At 38.8% G+C, this 25334-nt stretch overlaps 1 protein-coding gene across 2 annotated transcripts in view; it reads right to left on the reverse strand.

Annotated features, from left to right (window-relative positions):
* LOC130930153 (MAGUK p55 subfamily member 7-like) overlaps nt 1-25334 on the reverse strand; it is a 68221-nt gene that overhangs the window by 41099 nt on the left and 1788 nt on the right. The window contains exons 2-6 of one of the 2 annotated variants that reach the window (XM_057857909.1): nt 16512-16606; nt 13777-13854; nt 11547-11627; nt 8361-8495; nt 2590-2671 (exon numbers count right to left, since the gene is read on the reverse strand). In XM_057857909.1, the coding sequence (XP_057713892.1) occupies nt 2590-2671; nt 8361-8495; nt 11547-11627; nt 13777-13854; nt 16512-16606 (471 nt within the window). The remainder of the gene's footprint in view (nt 1-2589; nt 2672-8360; nt 8496-11546; nt 11628-13776; nt 13855-16511; nt 16607-25334) is intronic. The other variant, XM_057857910.1, reaches the window with a different exon arrangement.

Consider the following 25334-nt stretch of genomic DNA (forward strand, 5'->3'; position numbering starts at 1 on the left):
ACTCACTTACATTTACTTGAGTAACTTTTTGAGAAAAATGTCCTTCTTCGAGTAGTTTTACCACGCAATACTTTTTACGTTTACTTGAGTAGATTTTTGAAGAAACACAACTCTTACTCAGTTACTTTGGGCTACACTACAGTCGTTACATTTTCCCCTTTATACCCTACATACTGACTTTATTTTTGCCAGACATAACAACAGTAGTTGTCTGTTTCACCAATGAGATGTCGCAACAATAACCACATGACTCCAATCAGAGGTAGAAATGTTTTTTTATCCACGTGAGGGCACTCATGCTCTCACTTTTGGGTGATGTTTCATTCTCCTCGTTTGAACTCCTTGAATTTGTTGTATTTCTTTGGCCTAGTTTGGTCGTGTAAATAATAATAATAAAGTATAATAATAACAGTTTATATAGATTAAGTTGTGCAGAGAAAAAAAAAAACGATTATTAAAAAAAAGAAAAAATCAGATGTTGTAAACAGTTACTCACATTGTTACTCATTACTTGAGTGTTCTTGTCAATGAATAGTTTTTTACTTTTACTTGAGTAAATTTTTTAATGACTACTTTTACTCTATACCTACCGTGGGGCAAATAAGTATTTAGTCAACCACTAATTGTGCAAGTTCTCCCACTGGAAAATATTAGAGAGGCCTGTAATTGTCAACATGGGTAAACCTCAAGCATGAGAGACAGAATGTGGGAAAAAAAACAAAAAAAAAAAACAGAAAATCACATTGTTGGATTTTTAAAGAATTTATTTGCAAATCATGGTGGAAAATAAGTATTTGGTCAATACCAAAAGTTCATCTCAATACTTTGTTATGTACCCTTTGTTGGCAATAACGGAGGCCAAACATTTTCTGTAACTCTTCACAAGCTTTTCACATACTGTTGCTGGTATTTTGGTCCATTCCTCCATGCAGATCTCCTCTAGACCAGTGATGTTTTGGGGCTGTCGTTGGGCAACACGGACTTTCAACTCCCTCCACAGATTTTCTATGGTGTTGAGATCTAGAGACTGGCTAGGCCACTCCAGGATCTTGAAATGCTTCTTACGAAGCCACTCCTTTGTTGCCCTGGCTGTGTGTTTGGGATCATTTTCATGCTGAAAGACCCAGCCACGTCTCATCTTCAATGCCCTTGCTGATGGAAAGAGATTTTCACTCAAAATCTCTTGATACACGGCCCCATTCATTCTTTCCTTTACACAGATCAGTCATCCTGGTCCCTTTGCAGAAAAACAGCCCCAAAGCATGATGTTTCCACCCCCATGCTTCACAGTGGGTATGGTGTTCTTCTGCAATTCACTATTCTTTCTCCTCCAAACACGAGAACCTGTGTTTCTACCAAAACGTTCTATTTTGGTTTTATCTGACCATAACACATTCTCCCAGTCCTCTTCTGGATCATCCAAATGCTCTCACGCGAAGGAGGATTTGAGTCCCTGGCGGCGCATTGTGTTACTGAGAGTAGCCTTTGATACTGTGGTCCCAGCTCTCTGTAGATCATTCACCAGGTCCCACCGTGTGGTTCTGGAATTTTTGCTCACCGTTCTTGTAATCATATTGACACCACGGGGTGAGATCTTGCATGGAGCCCCAGATCGAGGGAGATTATGAGTGGTCTTGTATGTCTTCCATTTTGTAGTAATTGCTCCCACAGTTGATTTCTTTGCACCAAGCCTTTTACCTATTGCAGATTCAGTCTTCCCAGCCTGGTGCAGGACTACAATTTTGTCTCTGGTGTCCTTCGACAGCTGTTTGGTCCTGGCCATAGTGGGGTTTGGAGTGTGACTGACTAACTGACATTGTGGACAGGTGTCTTTTATACAGATAATGAGTTAAAACAGGTGCCATTAATACAGGTAACGAGTGGAGCCTCGTTAGACCTCATTAGAAGTTAGACCTCTTTGACAGCCAGAAATCCTCCTTGTTTGTAGGTGACCAAATACTTATTTTCTACTCTTAATTTGGAAATAAATTCTTTAAAAATCAAACAATGTGATTTTCTGTTTTTTTTCCACATTCTGTCTCTCATGGTTGAGGTTTACCCATGTTGACAATTACAGGCCTCTGTAATCTTTTCAAGTAGGAGAACTTGCACAATTGGTGGTTGACTAAATACTTATTTGCCCCACTGTACTTTACTCACCTATGCCTATAAGGCAGCATAACTTACAAGTGTAAAAATATGTGAATGTTTAAATTACATCCTGGACGCTTGCATAATCAGGCTATGAGAAAAAGAGTTTTCGACCTCATTGTTTTTACCAAATTAGCTCACTTTTTCTTTTTCTTCTTCTACTGCAATACTACCTTTTGCGTTGCATTTTGCAGCAGTTATAGCCTATAGCACTATGCTGCCTACTACATGTCAGTCTTGGTTCTACAACAGCTATAATAGGAGCAGTAAGAAAACACGTGTCATGACAGTTTATTCTGCTCATGCTGGGCTTCACAAACACGCAAAATAACTTTGGAGTCAACCCACATCCCGGAATAGTTTCAAATTTGGACGCTCCACTGTAAAAAATATGTTACTGAAACTTTCAGAAACACTTTCAGAAGTGCTGAAGCTTACCACTCTTATGGGCAGCACCTCCTCGCATGACCCTTGCCACAACAATTGCCCCTGTGGTTTGATCCCGCTTAATCGTAGCACCCTTAAGGATGTTGACATGTAAAGAAGCAGATACAATAAGTACAACCATGGATAGTGACAATAACATGTTGAGCTCGTTGCAACAAAGGTTGTATGCATCAAGATGGGACTATTTTGACCACAGGCGTCAAACCAATTCCACAAAGGGCCAAGTACAACCCCTAGCAAAAAGTATGGAATCACCAGTCTCGGACGAGCACTCACTCAGACATTTTTTTTTTATGTAGAACAAACTCAGATAAAAAGATTGAAAAAATAATGAATTAATTCAAAAGTGCAACTCTTTGGCATTCAGAAACACTAAAAGAAATTCATAAAAAAACATTGTGGTTGTCAGTAAATGTTACTTTTATAGCGCAAGTGCAGGGAAATAAATATGGAATCACTCCATTCTGAAGAAAAATAAATGGAATCACTCCATTTTGCGTAGAAAATACAGACACATCCAGTCAATTTCTTTTCCTTGATTGGACCCCTGCTTCAGATTAGATCTGCTCGTTAGTCAGCAGTTAAAAACAGTGCAGTTATCACACCTTGGAGGGCTGCCGGACGAAGTGGATTAACAAGAATCATGGCTCCAACAAGAGAGATGTCTTTTGAGACCAAGGAGAGGATGATCAAACTTCTTGAAGAAGGTAATGCTACACGTATGGTTGCCAAAGATGTGGGCTGTTCACAGTCAGCTGTATCAAAAATCTGGACCAAGTACAAACAGCATGGCAAGGTTGTTAAAGTTAAGCGTACTGGTACACCGAGTAAGACATCCAAACGTCATGACAAATAACTAAAGGCCATACGTCTTGAAAACAGAAGATGTGCAACAAGACAAATGAAGAAGAAATGGGAGGAAGCTGGAGTCAAGGTATGTGACAGAACTGTGCAAAATTGTCTAAAGGAAATGGAATTTTCATACAGGAAAGCTAAAAGGAAACCATCATTGACACTTAAACAGAAAAGAACAAGACTGCAATGGGCTAAGGAGAGGCAATCGTTGACTGTGAATGAGTGGATGAAGCTTATTTTCAGTGATGAGTCAAGGATCTGCATTGGACAAGGTGATGATGCTGGAACTTTTGTTTGGTGCCGTTCCAGTGAGATTTACAAAGATGACTGCCTGAAGAAAACATCAAACTTCCTTCAGTCCTTAATGATATGGGGCTGCATGTCAGGCAAAGGCACTAAAATAGCTGTGGTTAAATCTTCAAGAAATGCACAAGTTTACATTGAAATTTTAGACAGCTTTCTTATCTCTTCAGTTGAAAATATGTTTGGGGATAATGAAATCATTTTGCAAGTTGACAATGCATCATGCCCCAGAGCTAAAACTGTGAAAGCATTCCTTGGAGAAAGACTCATCCAGTCAATGTCATGGCCCGCAAATTGCCCAAATCTCAACCGTACTAAAAACCTGTGGTGGAAATTGATAAAAATGGTCCACAGCAAGGCTCCGACCTGCAAGGATGATCTGGCAACTGCAATCAAAGAGAGTTGGCACCAAATTGATGAAGAATACTGTTTGTCACTCATCAAGTCCATGCCTCAGAGACTGCAAGCTGTCATAAAAGCCAGAGGTGGTGCAACTAAAAAGATTAGAGACTAGAGATGCGTTTTGATTGTTATTTCTTTGTTTGTTTGTCATGATTCCATATATTTTCCTCAGAATGGAGTGATTCTATATTTATTTCCCTGCACTTACTCTATGAAAGTAATATTTACTGACCACCACAATGTTTTTAATTCATTTCTTTTAGTGTTTCTGAATGCCAAGGAGTTGCACTTTTGAACTAATTCATTATTTTTTCAAGCTGTTTATCTGAGTTTGTTCTACATATTAAAATGTCTGAGTGAGTGCTCGTCCGAGACTGGTGATTCCATACTTTTTGCTAGGGGTTGTAGGTGCAGGATTTCATTCCAACCAAAACGACACAAACATTCTGACCAATGAAATTTCTGCTGAAACAAGCAGTACCTGATTAAACTTGGAGGAGAACAGATTGGTGTCCTCTTTATTGGTTGGAAATAAAACCTACACCAACTTGGCCCTTTGTGGAATTGGTTTGACACTTGTGAATTAGAAAGTGATCGTACTGTAACACAGAAACCACTGGATAATGTTATTGAAATCTAGATTATTCCAAACATATGAAAAAAGTGGAAAAAGTATTTTGTGTACTTTTAGTGTGGGCTATTGTGAGGAAAACCAGAACATTTTGAATCGATCAAAATGAGCATGTTAGACAACGGTCATGTTCTTTCCAATCATGTCAGTGCTTCTCAAATATTTGAAGTTGTCGCACATGACCCTTCAGAATAATCTTTTTTGTTGGCCGTGCTAGAATTAAGTGTACCGTAATTTTCGCACTATCAGGCGCACCTGACTATAAGCCGCCACCCACCAAATTTGACACGAAAACAGCATTAGTTCATAGATAAGCCGCATTAACTAGTGCTGCACCGATACCATTTTTTGGGCCCGATACCGATACAGATACCTGGCTGTGCAGTATCGGCCGATACCGATACCATTCCGATACCACTCTGTTTGCAAAAAAAAAAAAAATATATATATATATATATATATGTGTGTGTGTGTGTGTGCGTATAACGGATGCAACGATACAGTTAAGTCACGGTTCGGTACGATTTTCGAAACAATTCAATACATTTAATGCTCTGAAACAGAAAATACAACTGTTATTATTATTATTATTATTATTTTTTTTTTTTTTTTTTTTGCTAACAAGCAAAAATAACAGTGCCATCATATAAACAAGCATTTTAGTGCAAAATATTTATGTGCTTACTTCTTACTGATCTGAAGAAAAATTTTGTATATAAGTGCTGAGAACAATTTTTACTGTTTGTAAAGTGGGTCACACTGTTGATTGCTGCAGCTCTTTTAGCAGCTATATTTAAACATCCTATTTGTGGTCCGAGTCCATCTGTAACATGTACTGAATTAACAGTATTTGCAGCATTATCTATAGTCACTGGTATGGGTTGATTTGGCCTGCTTAACTTCCATTCAGTCATGGCGGTTTCTATTTAATCAACGTAGTCTATGGACTACGCGTCGCTCTGTGCTCACGCAGCTAATGGCATGGGATCTAATATAGTACATCTAGGTTGCTATTTGATGATATCTAGTGTGTGGGCGCGACAGTTGGCATGGGATCTAACATAGGACATCTAGATTGCTATTTGATGATATCTAGTGTGCGCGCTGCGCCGCTTGAGTGTTTTCTGGCCACAGAAGTCACTTCTGCTCATTACTGCACAACAACAGCATATTACAATCGACTTTAATAAACAGGACGAGTTTGAAGTACGGCGCTCTTAATTTGCCACTCATTGTTCATCATGAAACCATGAGTTTGCTGAGTCTCCCACGGTCTTAATCTTTCTGATCCCATCGGCACTACAACAGCAAGCGTTAGCTTACGCATGCTAATCGTTTGTGAATACTATGCTAAATGAGGAGTGTAACATCGTGAATATGCATTGCATTGTACAACTGTAATATTGAAGACGAAGGTGTAAATTCCGTGTGGTAATTTCGAGACAAAGACATACAGATGAAAAGATTTGGGAAGATAGCTCATGTGGGGAGGAGAGTAAATTTGCGTTCAAATGATGCCAGTAGATGGTATCGGCGCCCTAAATGTTGGTACTCGTCGATACCGATACCACCAATTCGGGCCGGATCGGCGCCCCCTGCCGATACTGGTATCGGTGCAACTTTAGTATTAACTGGTAACACTTTATTTGACAGCGGCATCATACGGCTTCATAAGACCAAATGAACCACCATGAAGCTTTGCAGTCAATTGGTTCAAAGATTCATTGCTTCAATAAGCTTCATTTGACCATGACTGTTCCCTTGTGGGAGACAGTCAACCTCTGCTGCCACCTGCTGTCAACACTGTTGTCGTCCAACATGGCTCCTAGCATGCATTGCAGTGCTACAGATGTAAATAACAATCAAAATTCATGTTCAGTGGTAATTATTTCTTCAGTTACTGTTATAGTTGATTCATTAATTGCTAGGTATGGTATTTGGTAACACTTTATTTGACAGTGGCACCATGAGACTGTCATTACACAATCATAATTATGATGTGACACTGAATGCTTATAAAAGATGTCATTTAGTATTATCTGGCAAATTATCTCACATTGAATGGATGTAAAAAATCCAAGATCGAGATAAATGGAGTTAGAGACATAATTTACCGGATGACATTTAATGACATCTGTCATAAGCGATCAGTAATGCCCATGATACTGTCATGTCATAATTATGACAGTCTTATGACAGTCTTATGACACCGTTGTCAAGTAAAATGTTACCTAAAATGAAGGAAAAAAGTAGCGTCTGATAGTCCGAAAATTACGGTAATTGCACATCTACTACATTAGGTGGCAGTGGCGCTCTCGTCAGTAAGGTGCATGGGTATTTTGCACCAAGCTAACAATATGAAGCGAGTAAAGAAACTCTCGAAAAGCCATGAAAATAATGCTGTGTTATGAGCACTGCCTTGCGTGCCAGCAGCTTATTATGAGTTTACGAGCGTAGCTTGAGTGAGATAGCTGAAGCTTTCATTGTTTTGAAAATAACTGAGAAGCCTAAACTTGGTTGTGACATCAATAGAAGTGCCTTTTCCCCATTATGCATTTCATTTTCCCTCGTATGGCAAATAAAATGCCACTTATTTAATTTAAATTACAACATTTTCAAATTCACCCTGAATGCTAATATTTTTGTACTTGAGAGAAGAAGCACTCGAGTCACCATTCATTTGTTTTTATCTACTGCGTCTCTAAAAACCTATCAACAGAAGTCAAAAACATTTAATGGAGAGTAAGACTATATGATAATAAACAAATACTTTTGATGGCGTGCCATGGGGATTAAATAGGCTATGTTGCTGTGATTTTGTTATGAACTACTGGATCGTGGAACAAACTCTGGTAAATGTTACTCACAGGCAGCAGACAATCGTTTTCAGCAATTTAAGCAGACCCTGGACCACATTTTAAATGCACAAAATTCAGATCCTTTTTATTTTGATGAAAATAACTAATCTAAAGCACTTTGTGGCCTTGGTGATGTTGTGTTCTTTGAACTTCGTTCAATTTAGTTCCACCTGATCCAAGAAATTTCCACGTACAAGTGACAATAGTTTGGAACATAAGTGGAATAAAACATTCTGGTAGGACCAAGAAAATTAGTCATGATTAAAGACCAGCCTCTAAAGTTAATTTATATCAGATGTAGCAGAGGAATGATCTCAGTCAAAGTTGATGTTAAGAAATGATTGAGTGATTTCATCAGTTTTAACCAGACAAAAACAATCAAACTGTCCTATTTATCCTTTGAGATCTATGTAAACAGATCTATGTCATTTTAACTGTGGTACAATATTGATGAGAACAAATTTCTGTTTTCTTTTTGGTGTTTTGTCCTTCTTTCTCTGGTCCAGTTTTTTCTGTTTTATTTTGTGACATGCATAACTTTTACTGTGTACCCATATAACATGAAAATTTAATTTCAGCCCCCCACATTTGCCATATATGTATGGCATGCTTTACATACTAGTAAATTTTTATCCATCTCAGCAAAATGTTACTTTTCAGAGTAATGATTTTTTTTTTTAAATGTAAATAATAGAGGATGTATAGCTACTGACCAGTGGTTCCTTGGTTTTGACCAGACTGACAATCTTTACTGAATCCTCTTCATCATCTATTATGCCATCAGGTACTTCTGGTAGAAAAGGCTCGTAATCTCTCTGAGCGACTGCATCGTGCACGTGCAAAAGAAACTGGATGAAAATAACAAAAACAGTACAGTCAGCACTTAATACTTTTTGCGTGATTAAAAGTAAGAAAAAAAAGTATTTTGACCGATATCTTACATAAAATGACAAAATCTTTTCAGAATGCTCAAATTGTCCCCACCAACCTTTAAGCAAACGTATTTGCATTATATAATGAGTTCAGTTACATATAGGTAATTTGGATTGTCTTCCCATATATAGAATAGAAGCTACCATTATTAAGTGAAATATTTTCATTACGTTCAGACTTACATTTATCATTACATTTATTTTTTTTTATATTTGCTGAATATGCCTGTCCATTTTTTTCCCTCTCAAACAAACGTTTAATTGCTTGATGACTTGACTCCCTCCCATACCTCCCCACCCACCCACAACACAGACACACACGCACACTCATACACCCCCCAATAGATTCATGTCGACAACATTCTGCCTCCTCCGCACCATTCGACAAGGAGGGATATTAGAAGTTTTTTTTCGGCGAGCAGCAGCCACTGTAAGTAATGTAAAAAGACGTCAATGTTGTGGAGGTAGGGGAAACACCACTAATTTAGCTACTAAAAGTCTGACCTGCATCAGAGTTAGCATAACATTAAACTGTCTGAACTTGCTAACCTGCAAAACTACTGCAGTTAGACCAGCAAGGAACAACAAGGTCAAGCTAGCCGTCCCTCAATTGGATCATTGTTTGTATTATGTGCATTACGGTAATGCAACGCGGTGGCTTCAAAATGCAAGTCCCTTCATTTAAAATAAATAAATGGGGAGCTATCCAAGAATGGGTCCATTTCAGGGGGACAATGACGTGAAGATGAACATGAACTGACATGGAAAAAAAAAAATGAAATGAAATAACACAGAAGTTCATGTGAGCACTTTGGATTTTTTGGGATGTAGTCTGGCTTGCCTCAGATGTAGATCGGTCCTTGGATATCTTAGATTTTTTTTTTTTTCATTTGTTCCTGAATCACTTTTACAATACTTTAGTTTGAGTCTAGAGGTGCTCCAGTGTTCCCCAGAAGTGGACCCATTCTCGGATAGTTCTTGTTTTTTAATAAAGGGACTTGCACAGTTTTTGAAAACAAACGTTTGAATTGAAAGTTATATCACCCGACCTGGACCAATACACATGAAAGTTAGTATAACACAATACAGATTTATTTTGCGTTGATGATTGAGCCTATCAATTAATTAGGTTCATATTCGTGAAAAATGTAGCCCTGACCCATGTTCAATAATCTGTTTGGTTTTATTAATGTCCCGTCACCAGACAAAGGTGTACATGCAGGTTATGCTGTTATATCCTCCTTACCAATGTTGAGACCAAACCTACGCCCTTGCTGTTGATGTTTTTTTTTTCCATATTTCTTTTGTTGTAAATGTAAGTTTCTAACTACAGTGGTACTCGGGAAAGACGAAGTGTAACCTTTTCCAAAATAAAATTTGGTTGATCAACCAGTTTTTCTAGAATATACTTCCTGAATTTAATTCTGAACTGTCCAACACTCTAACTCAGGAGTACCCATTTTAGTTACCAAGAAGAACAAGAATAAAGAGAGTGAGATCTTGAGCCCTCCCTCCATTTGATTAAAATTTGATATATATATATATGTGTATATGTATATATGTGTATATGTATATATATATGTATGTGTGTATATATATATGTATATTAGGGCTGTCAAAATTAACGCGTTAACGCGCGGTAATTAATTTTTTAAATTAATCACGTCAAAATATTTGACGCAATTAACGCACATGTCCCATTCAGACAGTATTCTGCCTTTTGGTAAGGTTTACAGCAAGGCTTTTTATGCTGTCTAACAGCGAACTCTTGTGGTCGCTTTGCGACATGTTTTATTTTTTTCTTGCCAGTTCTGTATGGCTGCACGACGTCTCTGTTGTGCTTATATGATCCTTGGACAAGATTTGTTCGTAAGTATGGTTGTTGTAAAGAATGTACATATTATGTTAATAAGCGAAATGTTATATTTTTTGTATGAGACGCTTTTTGTTTATGTTTAGTTAACCTGTATAGCGTGCTAAGCTAACGTTGTTGCTAATGCAATGCTTGTGTACTTTTTTTTTGTAGCTTTACGACGGTCTAAAGAGGACAATGGTTTGAGGCCATTTTATTAATAAATCAGATGAAAAAGGAAGAAGTCTGATTATTAAGGCGTCGTTCACTAGCTGTCTAGCTTTGGAAAAAGTAGACGCTTCGGAGTGAGGACAGCATAGACAGATTTAAATGACAGTAGAGTGAAATGTCCACTACAGTCCTTATGTACTGTATGTTGAATGTATATATCAATCTTGTGTCTTATCTTTTCATTCCAACAATTTATTTTACAGAATATATATATAATTCAAAGAAAAATATGGCATATTTTATAGATGGTTTGAATTGCGATTAATTGCGATTAATTACGATTAATTAATTTTTAAGCTGTAATTAACTCGATTAAAAATTTTAATCGTTTGACAGCCCTAATATATATATATATATATATATATATGTATATAATAGGTGTCCTGCCTAAAACTTTTGCACAGTACTGTATATATATATTTTTAATTATTAAATTTATTAGGATCATGAAAGCTTCCACTTGGGGAAAATATATACCTACAGTATATCCTGTATATACATAATATAATAAAAATATACAGTACTGTGCAAAAGTTTTAGGCAGCTGTCCTGCCAAAAACTTTTGCACAGTACTGTATATATATATATATATATATTTATATATAATATACACACACACATACATATATATATATATCCTTATTGTTGCCATGAGTAAGACAATGAGAAGGAAATAGGAGAAGGAAATAGGAGCTCCAAACCGGGGAGAGTAAAGTAAAGGAAATTCAAAAGTGTTTTGGCTGCATAAATTGATCATCCTCAAAAAAAATTCATAAATATTAATATTCATAGTAAAATAATGCATGAAGCATCTGAATGTACCACACTTGTAAAGTGAAATTCCTGAAAAAGTTAATAGAAAACTTAATAAATGGAAACTGCACCTTGAAATGAGGCTTGGAAAACAGAGTGAATAATTCTTTGACTTCTTCTCTCCATTTATGGTGGATCAGATCTTCAAATAACTAGAAATCAAGAAAAACAGAGACAGGACATTATTTCAGAGGTGGAAGTTTGTTTATACATACCTTAATACATGTATTATTGAGCGTGAATAAGCTACCACATCCTTGCATTCGACACAGCTCAAGATACAAAATGGATGAGGGAGGAACCGGAAGGTTTGGTGAAACTGATTCAGATGAGAGTGACACACCATAAGTCTCTAAAATAGCCTTATTCAATTCACTGCAACTGAGGTTGGACACTAAGAAAAATCCTGGCTTCAGCATCTTCAAGGCTACACGACAGAGCGACAGATTAAAAAAAAAAAAAAAAAAAAAAAGCAGCCTTGACCGACAGGCGGTCAATGCCTGCGCAGTCGCCCGCTCATCAAGCGTGTTACTGTAATGACTTCTACTGCTTCAAGATGTTGTGCCAGACTAGAGACACAAGCATGCATGAAGGCCATTAGTTTCCACTGTGAGCAAACAGGAGCATCTCTAAGCGGAAACAGGCCCATGGTTTGGCCATTCTAGTAGAATCCTGAAGATTTAAGCTTAACGAAGAGTGGCTGTCGGAGAAAATAAAAGCAATAGTAGCGAGACAAAGACAGGAATTGATGGTCAGCAGTGATGTTACCAGGATGCCAAGTGTGGGTGGGCATTAGTCTTCCCTGGGGGAGCAAAAAACAAAAAACAAAAAAAAAAACTACAATGCTCAAGTAAGTCGAAATCCAGCGTAGGGCTACTGCACCTTAAATCATGCTTTGTTTTTCTCCTTGAGATAACTGTTGTTGTGATTTGGTCTAAACAAATACAAGTTGATTTGATTTTATTTCACTTAGAACACGTCCATAACTGAACAGTATGGACATGCAGGTGACAATGTTTTTTTAGGTAACCTATTGTAGTTCCTCGGTTTTATTATTATTATAGTTATTCTTTGTTCCGCAGCCCCTTTGAGCTCAATTTGACCCCCTTAGAATGCTTCATAATGCACCAAAATCGGCAGGCAGGTCAAGACAGGTGCAATCTTTTATACCGTGTAACACAAATTCCAAATAGACTATGTAGCGCCCCCTAGCAGTCATTCTTTGTCGTGCCGACGCTCTGAGTATTACTTTGACCCCCTCAGGATGCTTCAAAACTCACCAAACTCAACAGCCATGTGAACACTGGTGAAAACTTTGATAGAATGTTAATAAGAAAAAAAAAAAAAAAAAATCAAAATATGGGTAAATGTGTGTAGCGCCCACTAGGAACAAAACCAACATTTCATTTCTTTTTTTTTTTTTTTTTTTTTTGTAAATGGTGAAAGAGGAAGTAACAACGCAAAGGTTAAAACTTAGAACACATCAGTGGATACCCAAACGCGGTGCCCAGACTGCCGTTAGAACTACATCCAGTTTTCTTTGGGTGGGCAGAGCGTGTCCGTGAGTGGGCACTGGACTGTAAACCACAGGATTCAAAATGAGGGAAAAAAGTAGCGGCGTAAAGTCCGAAAATTACAGTAGTTTTAGCTGCATTCTCTTTCTATTCCGAAAAAAAAAAAAAAAAAAAAAAACATTAAATGATGTCTATCCAAATTTGGGGCCTGCTTTGAAAAAAGTTGGTGGAAAACAAGTGGAAGACCGGAATATTCCCAAATACACCTGGTCTTTGAGACAATATTAAAGATTTTTATCATCTTTTATTTAGCCTCGGCTCTTATTTGTTCTTAAACAATATGTTTTCAAATCATATTTGTTTTGATTTAGGATGTCTGGATACACATATCATATGAGGTGTGTGTGTGTGCGCAAAAGTGCATGAGTGTGATTTTGGGTGCTGTTGCTCCATTTTCAATATGAAATAAGTTTCATTCTTCCAAAGTTAAATATTTCACAAGATGAATTTAGCAGCCTGCGCACTGTCCTCAGTGACCGAACTCAACAAATCCAGATTAAAAATGACGCTGTATCTGCTTCCAGACACAATTCATAGTGTTCAGAGATAGAATTTCCTTTTAACATCCTGCATCCCATTCATTGCTTGTGTGTGATGGTAAAGTAATCTGTACAGAGGAGGAAACTATTCAAACCATGACAAATCTTTCCCAATGCATGTGCCGTCACCCAGTCATCTTCAAGCAGTATGATTGTCTGCAAAAAATGTTTGGGAAAGGGTTGCTTACATTTGAGGCGAGACAGGTTGCACTATCTTGGACAGGTATAGGGCCTCGCTTCACGAAACGTCTTAGCTGCTCGTGGATCTGTGAAATCATATACAGGAACTATCAAATTCGCCATGCAGTGAAAGGTCATTGAATGCAACATTACTGTTGTTTATTTATTTATTTTCTCCCAACCTGTCCTGTTCATCTGCTTAGGCATGGAAAATGGTAAACTGTCTTAATTGGCTGGAAATGTTTTAATGTGTCTCATGGGAGTATGTATTGTGTTGTTTATCAAAATAATGCAGCATGACTGAGGGAATCATGAGACAAAAACATAATCGAGAAAACGTATATGCTACTTGAAGTAGATAGTACCTTTTGTCATAGGCACCGTCTAACTGTTTGTATTACTCTAACACAACCAATATAAAATAAATAGCACTTATACCATAGTTTAAGGAAAACAAGCAGAATATAGGGCATAAAAGATAACACGACGCCTTCTTATCACGGAAGCCCAACGTGTGCGTCATGAGCAAGATTGACACACCAACTCTCGCAATCAGTTGTCCCGCCGGGACGCTCTGTCCCAACACAAGGAGCACCGGAGAACGGCCGATATCGAACTGATAACACGACTGACAAGACTCCAAGAGCCCCTTTGACACTGAGGTTGCAAAATACACGACCCTCGTTGCCCGGACAGCAGTAACTCCTGAATCCTCCTGTCCAATCCACAAACAGACAAAAATTCCAAACACACCCTTCTTCCTGTCCATGGCCCGGCCCGCAAGAGCCTTCAAAAGACTGAATATTTAACCCTTTAACACCTAAGCCTATTTTGGCTGAATTTGCATGCCTTTGATGTTGTCTTTATATTTCAAAGGAAAAACTGTTCACAATGGCCAAGTTGGGTCCCTTTTTTCAGGACACCTTGAACTTCATGTCCAAACCGTTGTTTTCTTCACTGACCAGTTTTAATCCACATTTTGGACCCCAAAAGACAAAAAAAAAAATCCAAAATCTTTTTTCAAAATTTGTAATGTTGATGTCCCACTGATAACCAAACATGCTCGACCAACCGTTTTGAAGCTTGATAATATTTATTTAACTTGTTAGGATAAACATTCAATAGAAAAAAATAAGATTGAATAGTTTTATGTTTGACAATTCAACACAAACAGCAGGTATGGTCATAGGCGGTTTTGGCCTTTACACATACTATGGTCAAAACAGGGTATATACAGTGCAAAATAGTGAGAAAAAAATTATATATATCATCCAACACGCAAAGGGTTTGGAGGATATCTCTTTGTGAAGTTAGGTATTATACCCATCACCTTATCTAAAGTATATACGTACATGCAATCAAGCTTCTCGAACACTCATCTTTATAAAAATGGAAAAGATTATAGTGAAGAAAAAATATGTATAACATTGAAAAAAAGTATTTTCAAAAATATTGACAAGTAGTTCAGTTCAATTCAATTTTTTCAGGCATGCGACCCACTAAAGTTTTTTTTTTTTTTGCGCACTAATAAAGTTTGTTTTTTGAACAGGTCACTGAGCTGCGTCACATACAACGTCACACAGCCTACTCTTCTGTGGTTTGCGCGCTGCTGTCACTTCTACTCGCCGAGACGCCGACTAATCTGGGGAAAACAATGACAAATACAGCTCATCCTATTCCTTGAGTTGATGAAATAATGCATTAGCTTGCGCTAAATTTAGTTTTCGATTCATTCTGCATGTTTCAAAGTCGCTCGCTCTATGCGTGTCACCTTTTCCTTCGTTAGTGCCTTGCTCGTCAATTTATTAAAAATGTTCACAGGTTTGTCCTTCTTGACATCACAACGACTCTTGGGATATGTAGTCTTTTGTGCTGCTTTCGGTTTTTAAAACAGGACAAGAAATGATGGAAATATGGAGATAGACACATGGTCCATGCAGCGTTTAAATGCATATTTATGAGTGCAATAAAACTATAAAACTCAAATGACATTATCTCCAGTTTTACTTGGTCGATTGACTTCAAATAAAAACTGGTGTGGACATCAACTTCCGTACTTTCAATTGAGAGCAACCAGGGGCACGTGGGTGACGTAATTACAGCGTTACGAGGCTTCAAAGATGATATGCGTAAACGTGTCGCATCCAACACGTGCGGTGTTAAAGGATTAACTAAGCGTTGTCATTTTTCTCGGGAACCTTTTGTTGACTTCTGGACCTTGGGAAAGAGTTTGCCTCCTCGCCGGAGTCTGTGTCTATTTCGCCTTTCTGTTTTTTCTCTGTCGACCCGAATAAATTGTCAACTTGTTCTCGGCGAGGCTCCTTTAAGCCTGTCAAAATGGAGTCAATGCATGGAGTTTGCCCTTCTGGCCGGATTTGCCGGGGTCCCACCTGCCTGGGTCGTTGGAGCGGCACCACCGCGGGTCCGTCAGTTCGGCTGGTGCAATTCCAGCAGTCTGGCTAGAAGGGTCAGATTCCTTCATACCTAATGTAAGTAGCATGCTATCGTGATATGACTAATGTTACCAAGGGGACACTGCCTGCAGACAGTCACATGCCATGATACTACTTTGTCTTTCTCTGTCTGTCTTTCCGTCCATCTGTCCGTCCCTCCCTCCCACCCAGACTCACACACTCACTCACTCACTGCACAAACATACACGAACATGCACACAGTCAAGAACCACACTTTGCAGAAAGTAAACAAACATGCTGTTATCTGTATAATACAATTGCATCATCACCTTAAACAGCAGGTGGAGCTTCTTTTCCATCAATGTGCTGTGAAGGAAACGATAGTCCTCCTCTTGGTCAGTTTGAGACACAGTGCCATACATCACTGAAGGCAGACGGAAAAGGCCAAGAGTGAAACAAATAAATGGTAAACTCTAAATAAGTGTAATTAATTAATGGGGAAGGGGGAAGTGTGATGATTACTGTTATATATAGTATATGGCGGAAAATACTTGAAGTTCTGCTCCGAGACCCCCAATTTAGCCAACTTTCAAAACTGTCCGCTATGCATGTGTGATACATCATTGGAAAGCTTAAAATCTCTATTTTCTGGGGGAAGAAAATTTTTGAACAGGAGGCATTTAAAAAAAAAAAAGAAAAAAAAAAGTTTTTTAAACAGCAAAACCGCATCTGGAGGTGAGAGCACGCGAGAGCAGAATTACAGACGCCATGACTTTAACGAGATATTATTGCGAACTTACCTTGTTTTGATCCAAAAACTCCATGTAGCATGCACCACCGAGTGTCAAGACACAGCTGTGAATGGCAACAGCCGGATTTTGGGGGGATTTTATGGGTGAAACATGGTAATATAACAAGGGTCGCGATGCAGAAATCACAGACATCAAGGAGTGGTCGAGATTTTCTTTTTCATATATTTACCCTTTTAAATGTTTTTTTTTTCCAATTTTTTTGTTTGTTTGGATCGAATATTTATCATCTAACATATTGGAGAAAATGTGACAGTGACAAAAAAAAAAATACAATTAAGCGATGGGTATGAGGTAGATATCCGTGACTTTTTTTACAGACACCATTTTTCCATTGTGACATAATTTGTTTAAAAGTTTAAAATATGTGAGTGAAAAAAAATTAAAGTTATTAAAAAAAAAAAAATGAAATATGAGACATCAATTAATGGTTTTAAGCTAAATACGACAGACATTTTGAATTATAAATATAATTAGTTACCTTCGTTTTATGGCTGGGTTGAAACAAAAGCGGTTGCGCGATGTCTGTAAATGGGGGTTTTCAGGATAAAATGGACAACTTAAAAATAGTTCGGGGACTTAATACGCCATGAATCTGCTATGGCAGCATATAGACATGTTGTTCTATCAAACACAAGTTGTTTTGGCTTAAAAAACAGCAGTTTCTTTTAAAGAGGAGCGCAAAAGCAGAAACTGCTTTTTCAATCTTGTCTGTGTTTTCCGCCATATACATATATACAGTGTATTAATGTTTATGGGCGTTTAATGTAATGTAGTCAAATGTGGTCTCCTGCTTCAATTAACCATGGCCTACCAACACTTTCTCTTTTCATTACGTTGAAAGGAGGGCTCAGAATGATAATGAATATAGACAATCATTAAATCTGCACACATTAAGTACTGTATGTGTTCATGAATCAATGACAGGCCCATAGTCATAAATGGGTGACTCCATCTTTTAGCATATTACTGCCCCCTATTGTTTGTTTAGGATATTTGAGCATGAATACATTGCTGGAAAGTAATTGTAAAATGACTGTAAATGGGTAATTCTAGAAGTGGAGAAACTTTTATGTCCTATCCTTCAAGTTTTAGATAATCCACATAGAAAAGACTAAAATACACAGTTTATGAGCAAATTGATATGTCCTGCAAACGAATAAAAATCTAAGAGATAAGAATGCTTGTAAATATTATTTGTGAATGCATATAGATGGATATACTGTAGATTGGATGGATATAGATTAGAGAGAGGACGAGTTCGTATGAGAGTTGGTCGAGGTGGACGAGGAGGGCAAGATATTCGGCGAAGAAAAAGACCAGTAATATCTAGGGTTGTTCCGACCATGTTTTTTTGGTCCCGATCCGATCGTTTTAGTTTGAGTACCTGCCGATCCCGATATTTCCCGAGCCGATTGCTTTTGTTTTGCTCCCGATTCAATTCCAATCATTCCCGATAATTTTTCCCGATCACATACATTTTGGCAATGCATGAAGAAAAAAAGGAATAAAACTCGGACGAATATATACATTCAACATACAGTACATAAGTACTGTATTTGTTTATTATGACAGTAAATCCTCAAGATGGCATTTACATTAACATTCTTTCTGTGAGAGGGATCCACGGATAGAAAAACTTGTAATTCTTAAAGGATAAATGTGACTTTGTATATTGTGACTAAATATTGCCATCTAGTGTATTTGTTGAGCTTTCAGTAAATGATACTGCAGCCATTTAAATTCTGCCCAAATGCATAATGGGAAGTGCAACCATGACTGTGCGTAGGGGCACCAATTGATATATCTTGTCTGCGTTGGGAAAGAATATAGGGTGATAAGAAAATGATCAACTACTACCTTTCTTCCCCACATTGCCTCCCGCGTTATTTTTAATTGCTGAGAGAGGGATAGTAAGGCTTTAGCCACATAATAAATGGCTCCAAAGGCTGTCAAAATTCTCTCTACTCATTATACGCTGCCTTTTAGCGCTATCTATAGGTAGAACGGTGTCTTAATAGATTGAACGCGACAATGTGTGAGTGGGTTGTGCAGCGCATATGTCAATTATTTAACGTTCATTCATTCATTCATTTTCCATGCCGCTTTTCCTCACGAGGGTCGCGGAGGTGCTGGAGCCTATCCCAGCTAACTCGGGGCAGTAGGCAGGGGACACCCTGAACTGGTTGCCAGCCAATTGCAGGGCACAAGGAGACATACAACCATTCACGCACACACTCATACCTACGGACAATTTAGAGTGTTCAATCAGCCTACCATGCATGTTTTTGGGATGTGGGAGGAAACCGGAGTACCCGGAGGAAACCCACGCAGGCACGGGGAGAACATGCAAACTCCACACAGGAAGGCCGAAGCCCGGGATTGAACCCTTGATCTTAGAACTGTGAGGCAGACGTGCTAACCACTCAGCCACCGTGCCGCCATTATTTAACGTGATTATTTAAAAAAAAATTAATTACCGCCGTTAAAGCAATAAACTTGATAGGCCTACTCTAAGCCAAAACTACTCTGGATGAGTGTAAGACATTTTGTCTGTAACGTTAAATACAATTAGTAACCGATTTAAATAAAAAAAAATAAAATAAAAAATTTAAAAAAGGCATGTCCGATATTTTTTTGCCGATTCAGATACTTTGAAAATGACATGATCGGACCCAATCGATCGGCATCTCGATCGGGTCATCTTTAGTAATATCTGATGAAATCATAGCTACCGTAATTTTCGCACGATAAGGCGCACCTGACTATAGACCCTACCCACGTGACGTCACAACTCCGCTCTCCTGACTGGTGCCGCCCATTGTCCGTCAACACATCGTGTTTACCTGTTACGGCTACGTACATTCCTCCTATTTACGGCGTGTTTTTCTGCTCGTTAACATTAATAATCAAAATGGTGAAGGCGTGTGTGGCGGTCGGTTGCAATAACAGAGAAGATAGACGGAGAGACTTGAAGTTCTACCGGATTCCGAGAGACCCGGAGAGGAGAGAGCGAGATGGGCTACTGCAATTCGACGAGAAAACTGGGCTCCAAACGATTACCACAGATTATGTAGTAGTCATTTTATATCTGGTAAGATGCATTTAATATATATTTAGAGGGTTTTGAGCTGACAACCACAATTAAGATCATTGCTAGGCTAATCGCCGACAACATACATGTATGTATGTAGTGAGAGTGCTATCGCTAAACCATATAAACATTAAAAGCCCAAGCTCCATTGACAAATGACATGAAATACATTAGACTTGACAGTGGATGTTAGCAAGAACAAAAGATTTCGAATTGAAAATTTCGTAACTCACCTTTCCAAGCACAAGATAGATTCCTGACGAATTTTCGTGGATGAGGACCTGTTTCACCCAACCAGCAACGAAGTATTTATAAGCCGGCAAATTATCTCACTTTTGAATGGATGTAAAAGATTCGAGCTGGACATAAATGGAGTTAGTAACATAATTTGTCAGATGACACTTAATGACATCCGTCATAAGCATTCAGTAATGCCCATGATAGCCTCATGTCATAGTTATGACAGTCTTATGATGCCGCTGTCAAATAAAGTGTTACCTATTAACCCAAATAAATCAACAAATAAGCCGCACTGGACTATAAGCCGCAGGATTCAAAATGAAGGAAAAAAGTAGTGCCTTATAGTCCGAAAATGATGGCTCTTTCATTTGACCATGTCTGACCATGAGGGAGGCCGGACAAAGGGTACAATAAACATCAGTAGAAAAACCGAGTCAACCACAATCCAAATGTTTCGAGAAAAGGGTTAGGCAATTACCTTTTTTTGCATCATAGTATGTAAATGTTGATAGCAAATACTGTATGGCTTAACCAATACAGTATACTCGAAGTAAAGATATGTTCAGTGCATCACAGTGCCTATTGTATTTGTTGTAGGGGTTTGTTTGTCTTACTGTTTGTAAGAAATGTATTTTTCAATGCTCTCATGTTGTAGCATTAAAGGCTGTAAGATCGCAGGACTCGGAACTCGGAGAGTGCAAACGTAGAACGTGGACGAGCGTAGACGGCGCGCGGCCGTTGGCCGAAACGTAGACCGCGGTCCGCCTCCTCCTTTTGCTGTAGATAATCCCGCGTCGCCGTTGGCCGAAACGTGGACCGCGGCCCGCCTCCTTTTTTCGGCCGCGGCCAATCGGCTCTCCTCGCCTACGACCGCGGACGCCCGCGATTGGCTCCGCGAACGCAGACCGCGACGGCCCGCCTCCTCCTTACGACGCGCCTGCGGTTGCCGGTTGGCCCAAAAGACGCAATCGGCGAAAAGACCCACGCGCTCAATCGACAAGCCGAAAAGGTAAATATTGTGTATGAAATTCGCCAAAAACGATGCAAACCGAGTGTTGTTTTTCAATTACCGATTCGAGCTAACGCTAGCTAGGCTAGCTGGTGTGTGGATAAGCCGTGTTGTGCGCGTTGCGCCGCGCTAATAATAATTAGCCGACGCATGTAAAGTTAACGTTCAATGACTCCGTGTGCTATACGTCTTGTATTACTTGTAACAAATTTAACCGATAACTCATTCATTTCACTTCTGTTCAATGCATTTTTTGTTGTGACGTGATCCTCCCTAGTATGATGCCCACACTGTAAATGCTCCCTATTTGGATTACAAAAAAACTAAACAAAACAGAAATACTGTACTACATAGACGTCATCATTTTGTAAGTGGGCCAATTTTGCATTTTCCCCAATAACTTCGTTTTTATTTGGAATTTGGGAATTATATGAACTCAAGACACCCCTCTCAACATTTTAGCATCTCTGAACATCAAGTCATTTTTCTTTTTCTAATTGCCAGCTAGGAATGGAGGCATCCTCTTCACAACCGACAAAAACGCAATTTTATTATTACCATCATCTAGAATTTTTCCTCCGTGTCATGTCCTGCTTTTGTGTTGACACTTGCCTTTGTGTTTCTCAGTGTACATCAGAAGCGATGACCGGCCACCACGCTTTGCTGCCTAAACTGCGCTTGAGAAGTACATGTACAAACAAGGTATTGTTCTGGATGCCTTTTAAACAAAAAAAAAACATCTCCTTCATTTAAAAAATGAATTGAACTATATTATTACTTCTTGTCTGATGTGTTTTTTTTTGTTTTTTTTTTTTACACCTAACAGGTAGGAAAAACTGCCTTGCCGTCACCGCAGCTCCAACAGGCCAGCAGATCCCCGGCCAGCTCACGGTGACCTTTGGGAAATACAAAGGAAAGACCTTCATGTGGCTTACGGAGGAAGATGTCGGCTATGTCAAGTAGTGAGTATATATAAGAAATTGATAATATGCAGTGGATTGTGTGTCTTTGTTACCCAAAATAAAAAATGTTGGTTTAAAACAACTACTGCATGCTCTCTTAAAAAGTCTCCTCGATGGCCACGTGAAGGAGAGGCGACGACAGAAGGGAAGGTGCGACACCAAAACTGGGGAGTGGAGGCTGAAGGAGCAGCTTCTACGCTACGTGGATATGTTCCCTCCGGTGTCATGCCACTTGGAGCAGAACATCGACCGGGCCATCTGCGGGCATGGCCGCTTCCGGTCCTTCACGTTCGAGGATATGTGGCAGTTTTATGACTTCTCCAAGCTCATCCGTAACGATCTCCAGGCCGAAAGCGCAGAAGAATGGAAGATGGCCCAGGAAGCCTTCTGCTTTGTGCGTCAGTGGCTACTGATGACGGAGTAGGACATCAATGTCACGTTAAGAGATTTCGATTGTACATCCTCACAAAGGAGGAGGAGGTTAGTAGGTCGATTAAAAAATAACATAATTTCCTTTGCCAGTGTTTTAATGCATTTCAGGGCTTACCCGTGATATTTATTTTTTGTTCTGTAGCGAGCTAAAGGCAAAGTTGCACCAGCTACGCCCCTCACGTCAGCTTGTGCATCAGCATTAGCAGCATTATCAACATGACCTGCTGTAGCAAATACACCATCATCAGCAGCGGCAGTAGCAGCAGCACAACAACAAGCACCACCACCACAAGGTGATGATGAAGACTGGCAATGTAAAATACTACGCGCCTGGGCGCTTTGTGGCCAATCCGCACAGGGTCAAAAAAAATATTCCCAAAAAAAAAACAAACAAACAAAAACTACACGGTCAAGGCGTCCACGTCCAAAGGACTTTCTGGCAGGTCTTTTGAAAACTTTGTAAATTTTAAGGAGGCGGTCAATGACCTTGTAAAATAAAACACATTGATATGTACTTCATGTCTCAGCTACTTTTTACACACACAAATATGCAGTATGTTCGGCATAGCATATAGTCCTGTATATTGTGCACTTTCCCAATGAGTGCAGACAGAAAATTAAAAACCTAGTCCTTATTTCTCAACACTTCAATATCTGCAAAACACTTGCTTATCATTAAACTTATTTAAGACTCAATACAGGCTGCTTAACTTTTACTGTGTACTATAGCTCCTTTATTGAAATACAAGAAAAAAAACTGGAATTTGAGTGTTATAACAAATACATTTAAAGCATAGAGATTGGGAAAAGTCCTAATGCCCTTAATTGAAAGTGGAGAAAAAATAGGCCAAGACAACACAACAGCTAAAACGCAGTAATGATGAAATCTATAATGCTGCGCTTCGGACTACGACGTCACTTGAGGGAAACAACGTCAAACTTTGGTCCCGCCCTCCCGCAGCCTCTGAACAGATGCTCAACCACCCTGCGGAATGGAAAGATGCCAAGACCACCCAGAGGTAACTTGTTACCTGTTGGGCAGAATGACCTCGTGAATGAAAATTTAAAACCTAGTGACTTACTTCTAATGGAATACTAGTTTCTTAACACTTGTATATCTGATTAACACTTGCATATTGCAGTTTGCTATTGGCGTAGTTCAGGAGTCAGCTATCTTATTTATTTCAACATCATCCTTCGTACACTGCTTAGTTTAAATTTATTTTTAGGTAGTAGTAGTGTATATTATTTATTTATGTATTGACATTAATTTATTGTGTGATGCACTGATAGGGTGTTGCTATTTTTAATGTCATTGTACTATTTGAATGACAAAGCCTATTCTATTCTAACATTCAAACAGCCGTATTCAACCGCCTGCTACTACCACAGAAAAGACAACAAACACAAATTGACCTAAAATATGAATGAATCAGCTCATCTGTGAATACGTATTTTATATAACAAACAAGGCATTTAGGATTCTTTTACATTGGCCAAAAACACACTTCCTTAAAATAAATTCCTATATGTAATCTTTAAAAAGCTTTGAAATGTCATAAATATTCTTAATTCCAGAATAAATATGGTTCAAAACATTATTTGAAAGCAATTTTTTTTATTTAGGTAAAAAATGAACAACTTTTAGATGTATTTGCTTAATAAGAACAAATGGCAATATTTACTGAAGTAAGTAAGTGGAATAATCTCACATTCATCTGTTAAATAGTCTTTAACGGGCAAAACATGATGGAGAAAATGATTTGACTAGACTATGTGGGCCTAAAGTGCAGTAAGCAACCGGAATTAGTGCTCATTGTTTAAATACACTTTAAACTCATTCATAAACTGTTTTACAAAAAACTCACAGCTGCCACCCTGGAGGGGATGTTCAATTGGAGTGGGTTGGTCACACACAGATTGCAAACCGGAAGGAGTACTGGCCAATCAGAGCAGGGTTGGGGTTCCACCCCACAGTCTGGACTGATGACCAATCAGAGAGGGCGTATTTAATTGTAGGGCAGAATTGATACAAATCAGTCAACGTTTCGCGATTTGAAGACAGAGGCCGCATCGCGCTCGACCTTTGACCCTTGACTCTAAAGTTTGGCCCCGGACCTCAACGTTGAGCGCAGGTGTCGCTAGACTTCGATTGCACTTCACGTGGGAGGAGGCCCTAACATGGGTGTGGGACGACACCTAGTGTACACTATGTTCTTTCCACTCCAAGAGACCCTAATTCTCCATACAGTCCCTGGAAACAATGCAATTACACGATGTGAAATTCAGCAAAAGATCATTGAGGACCTTGTAGATTTTCAGGGTATCAACAATGTCAGCCTCTCTACTACTGAATAGGAGTGGGAACCTCTTGGTACCTCACGATACGATACAATTTGTGATTCAAAGCTCACGATAACGATGCTCTGGCAATACAACGATTATCGATACATTGGACAGGAAATCATTCTAGGATATTCTACAAACAACTAATAAACAGAAAAACAAGCTTCTGCTGTGAATTGTAATGATTTTTCTCGTTAGTAGACGTTGAATCCGTTAGAACTGGGAAGGTGGCAGCGAATGAACATTCGTTCATCCGCTGC

This window comes from Corythoichthys intestinalis, chromosome 14 (genome assembly GCF_030265065.1).
Source record: "Corythoichthys intestinalis isolate RoL2023-P3 chromosome 14, ASM3026506v1, whole genome shotgun sequence".
Classification (NCBI taxonomy): Eukaryota; Metazoa; Chordata; class Actinopteri; order Syngnathiformes; family Syngnathidae; genus Corythoichthys; species Corythoichthys intestinalis.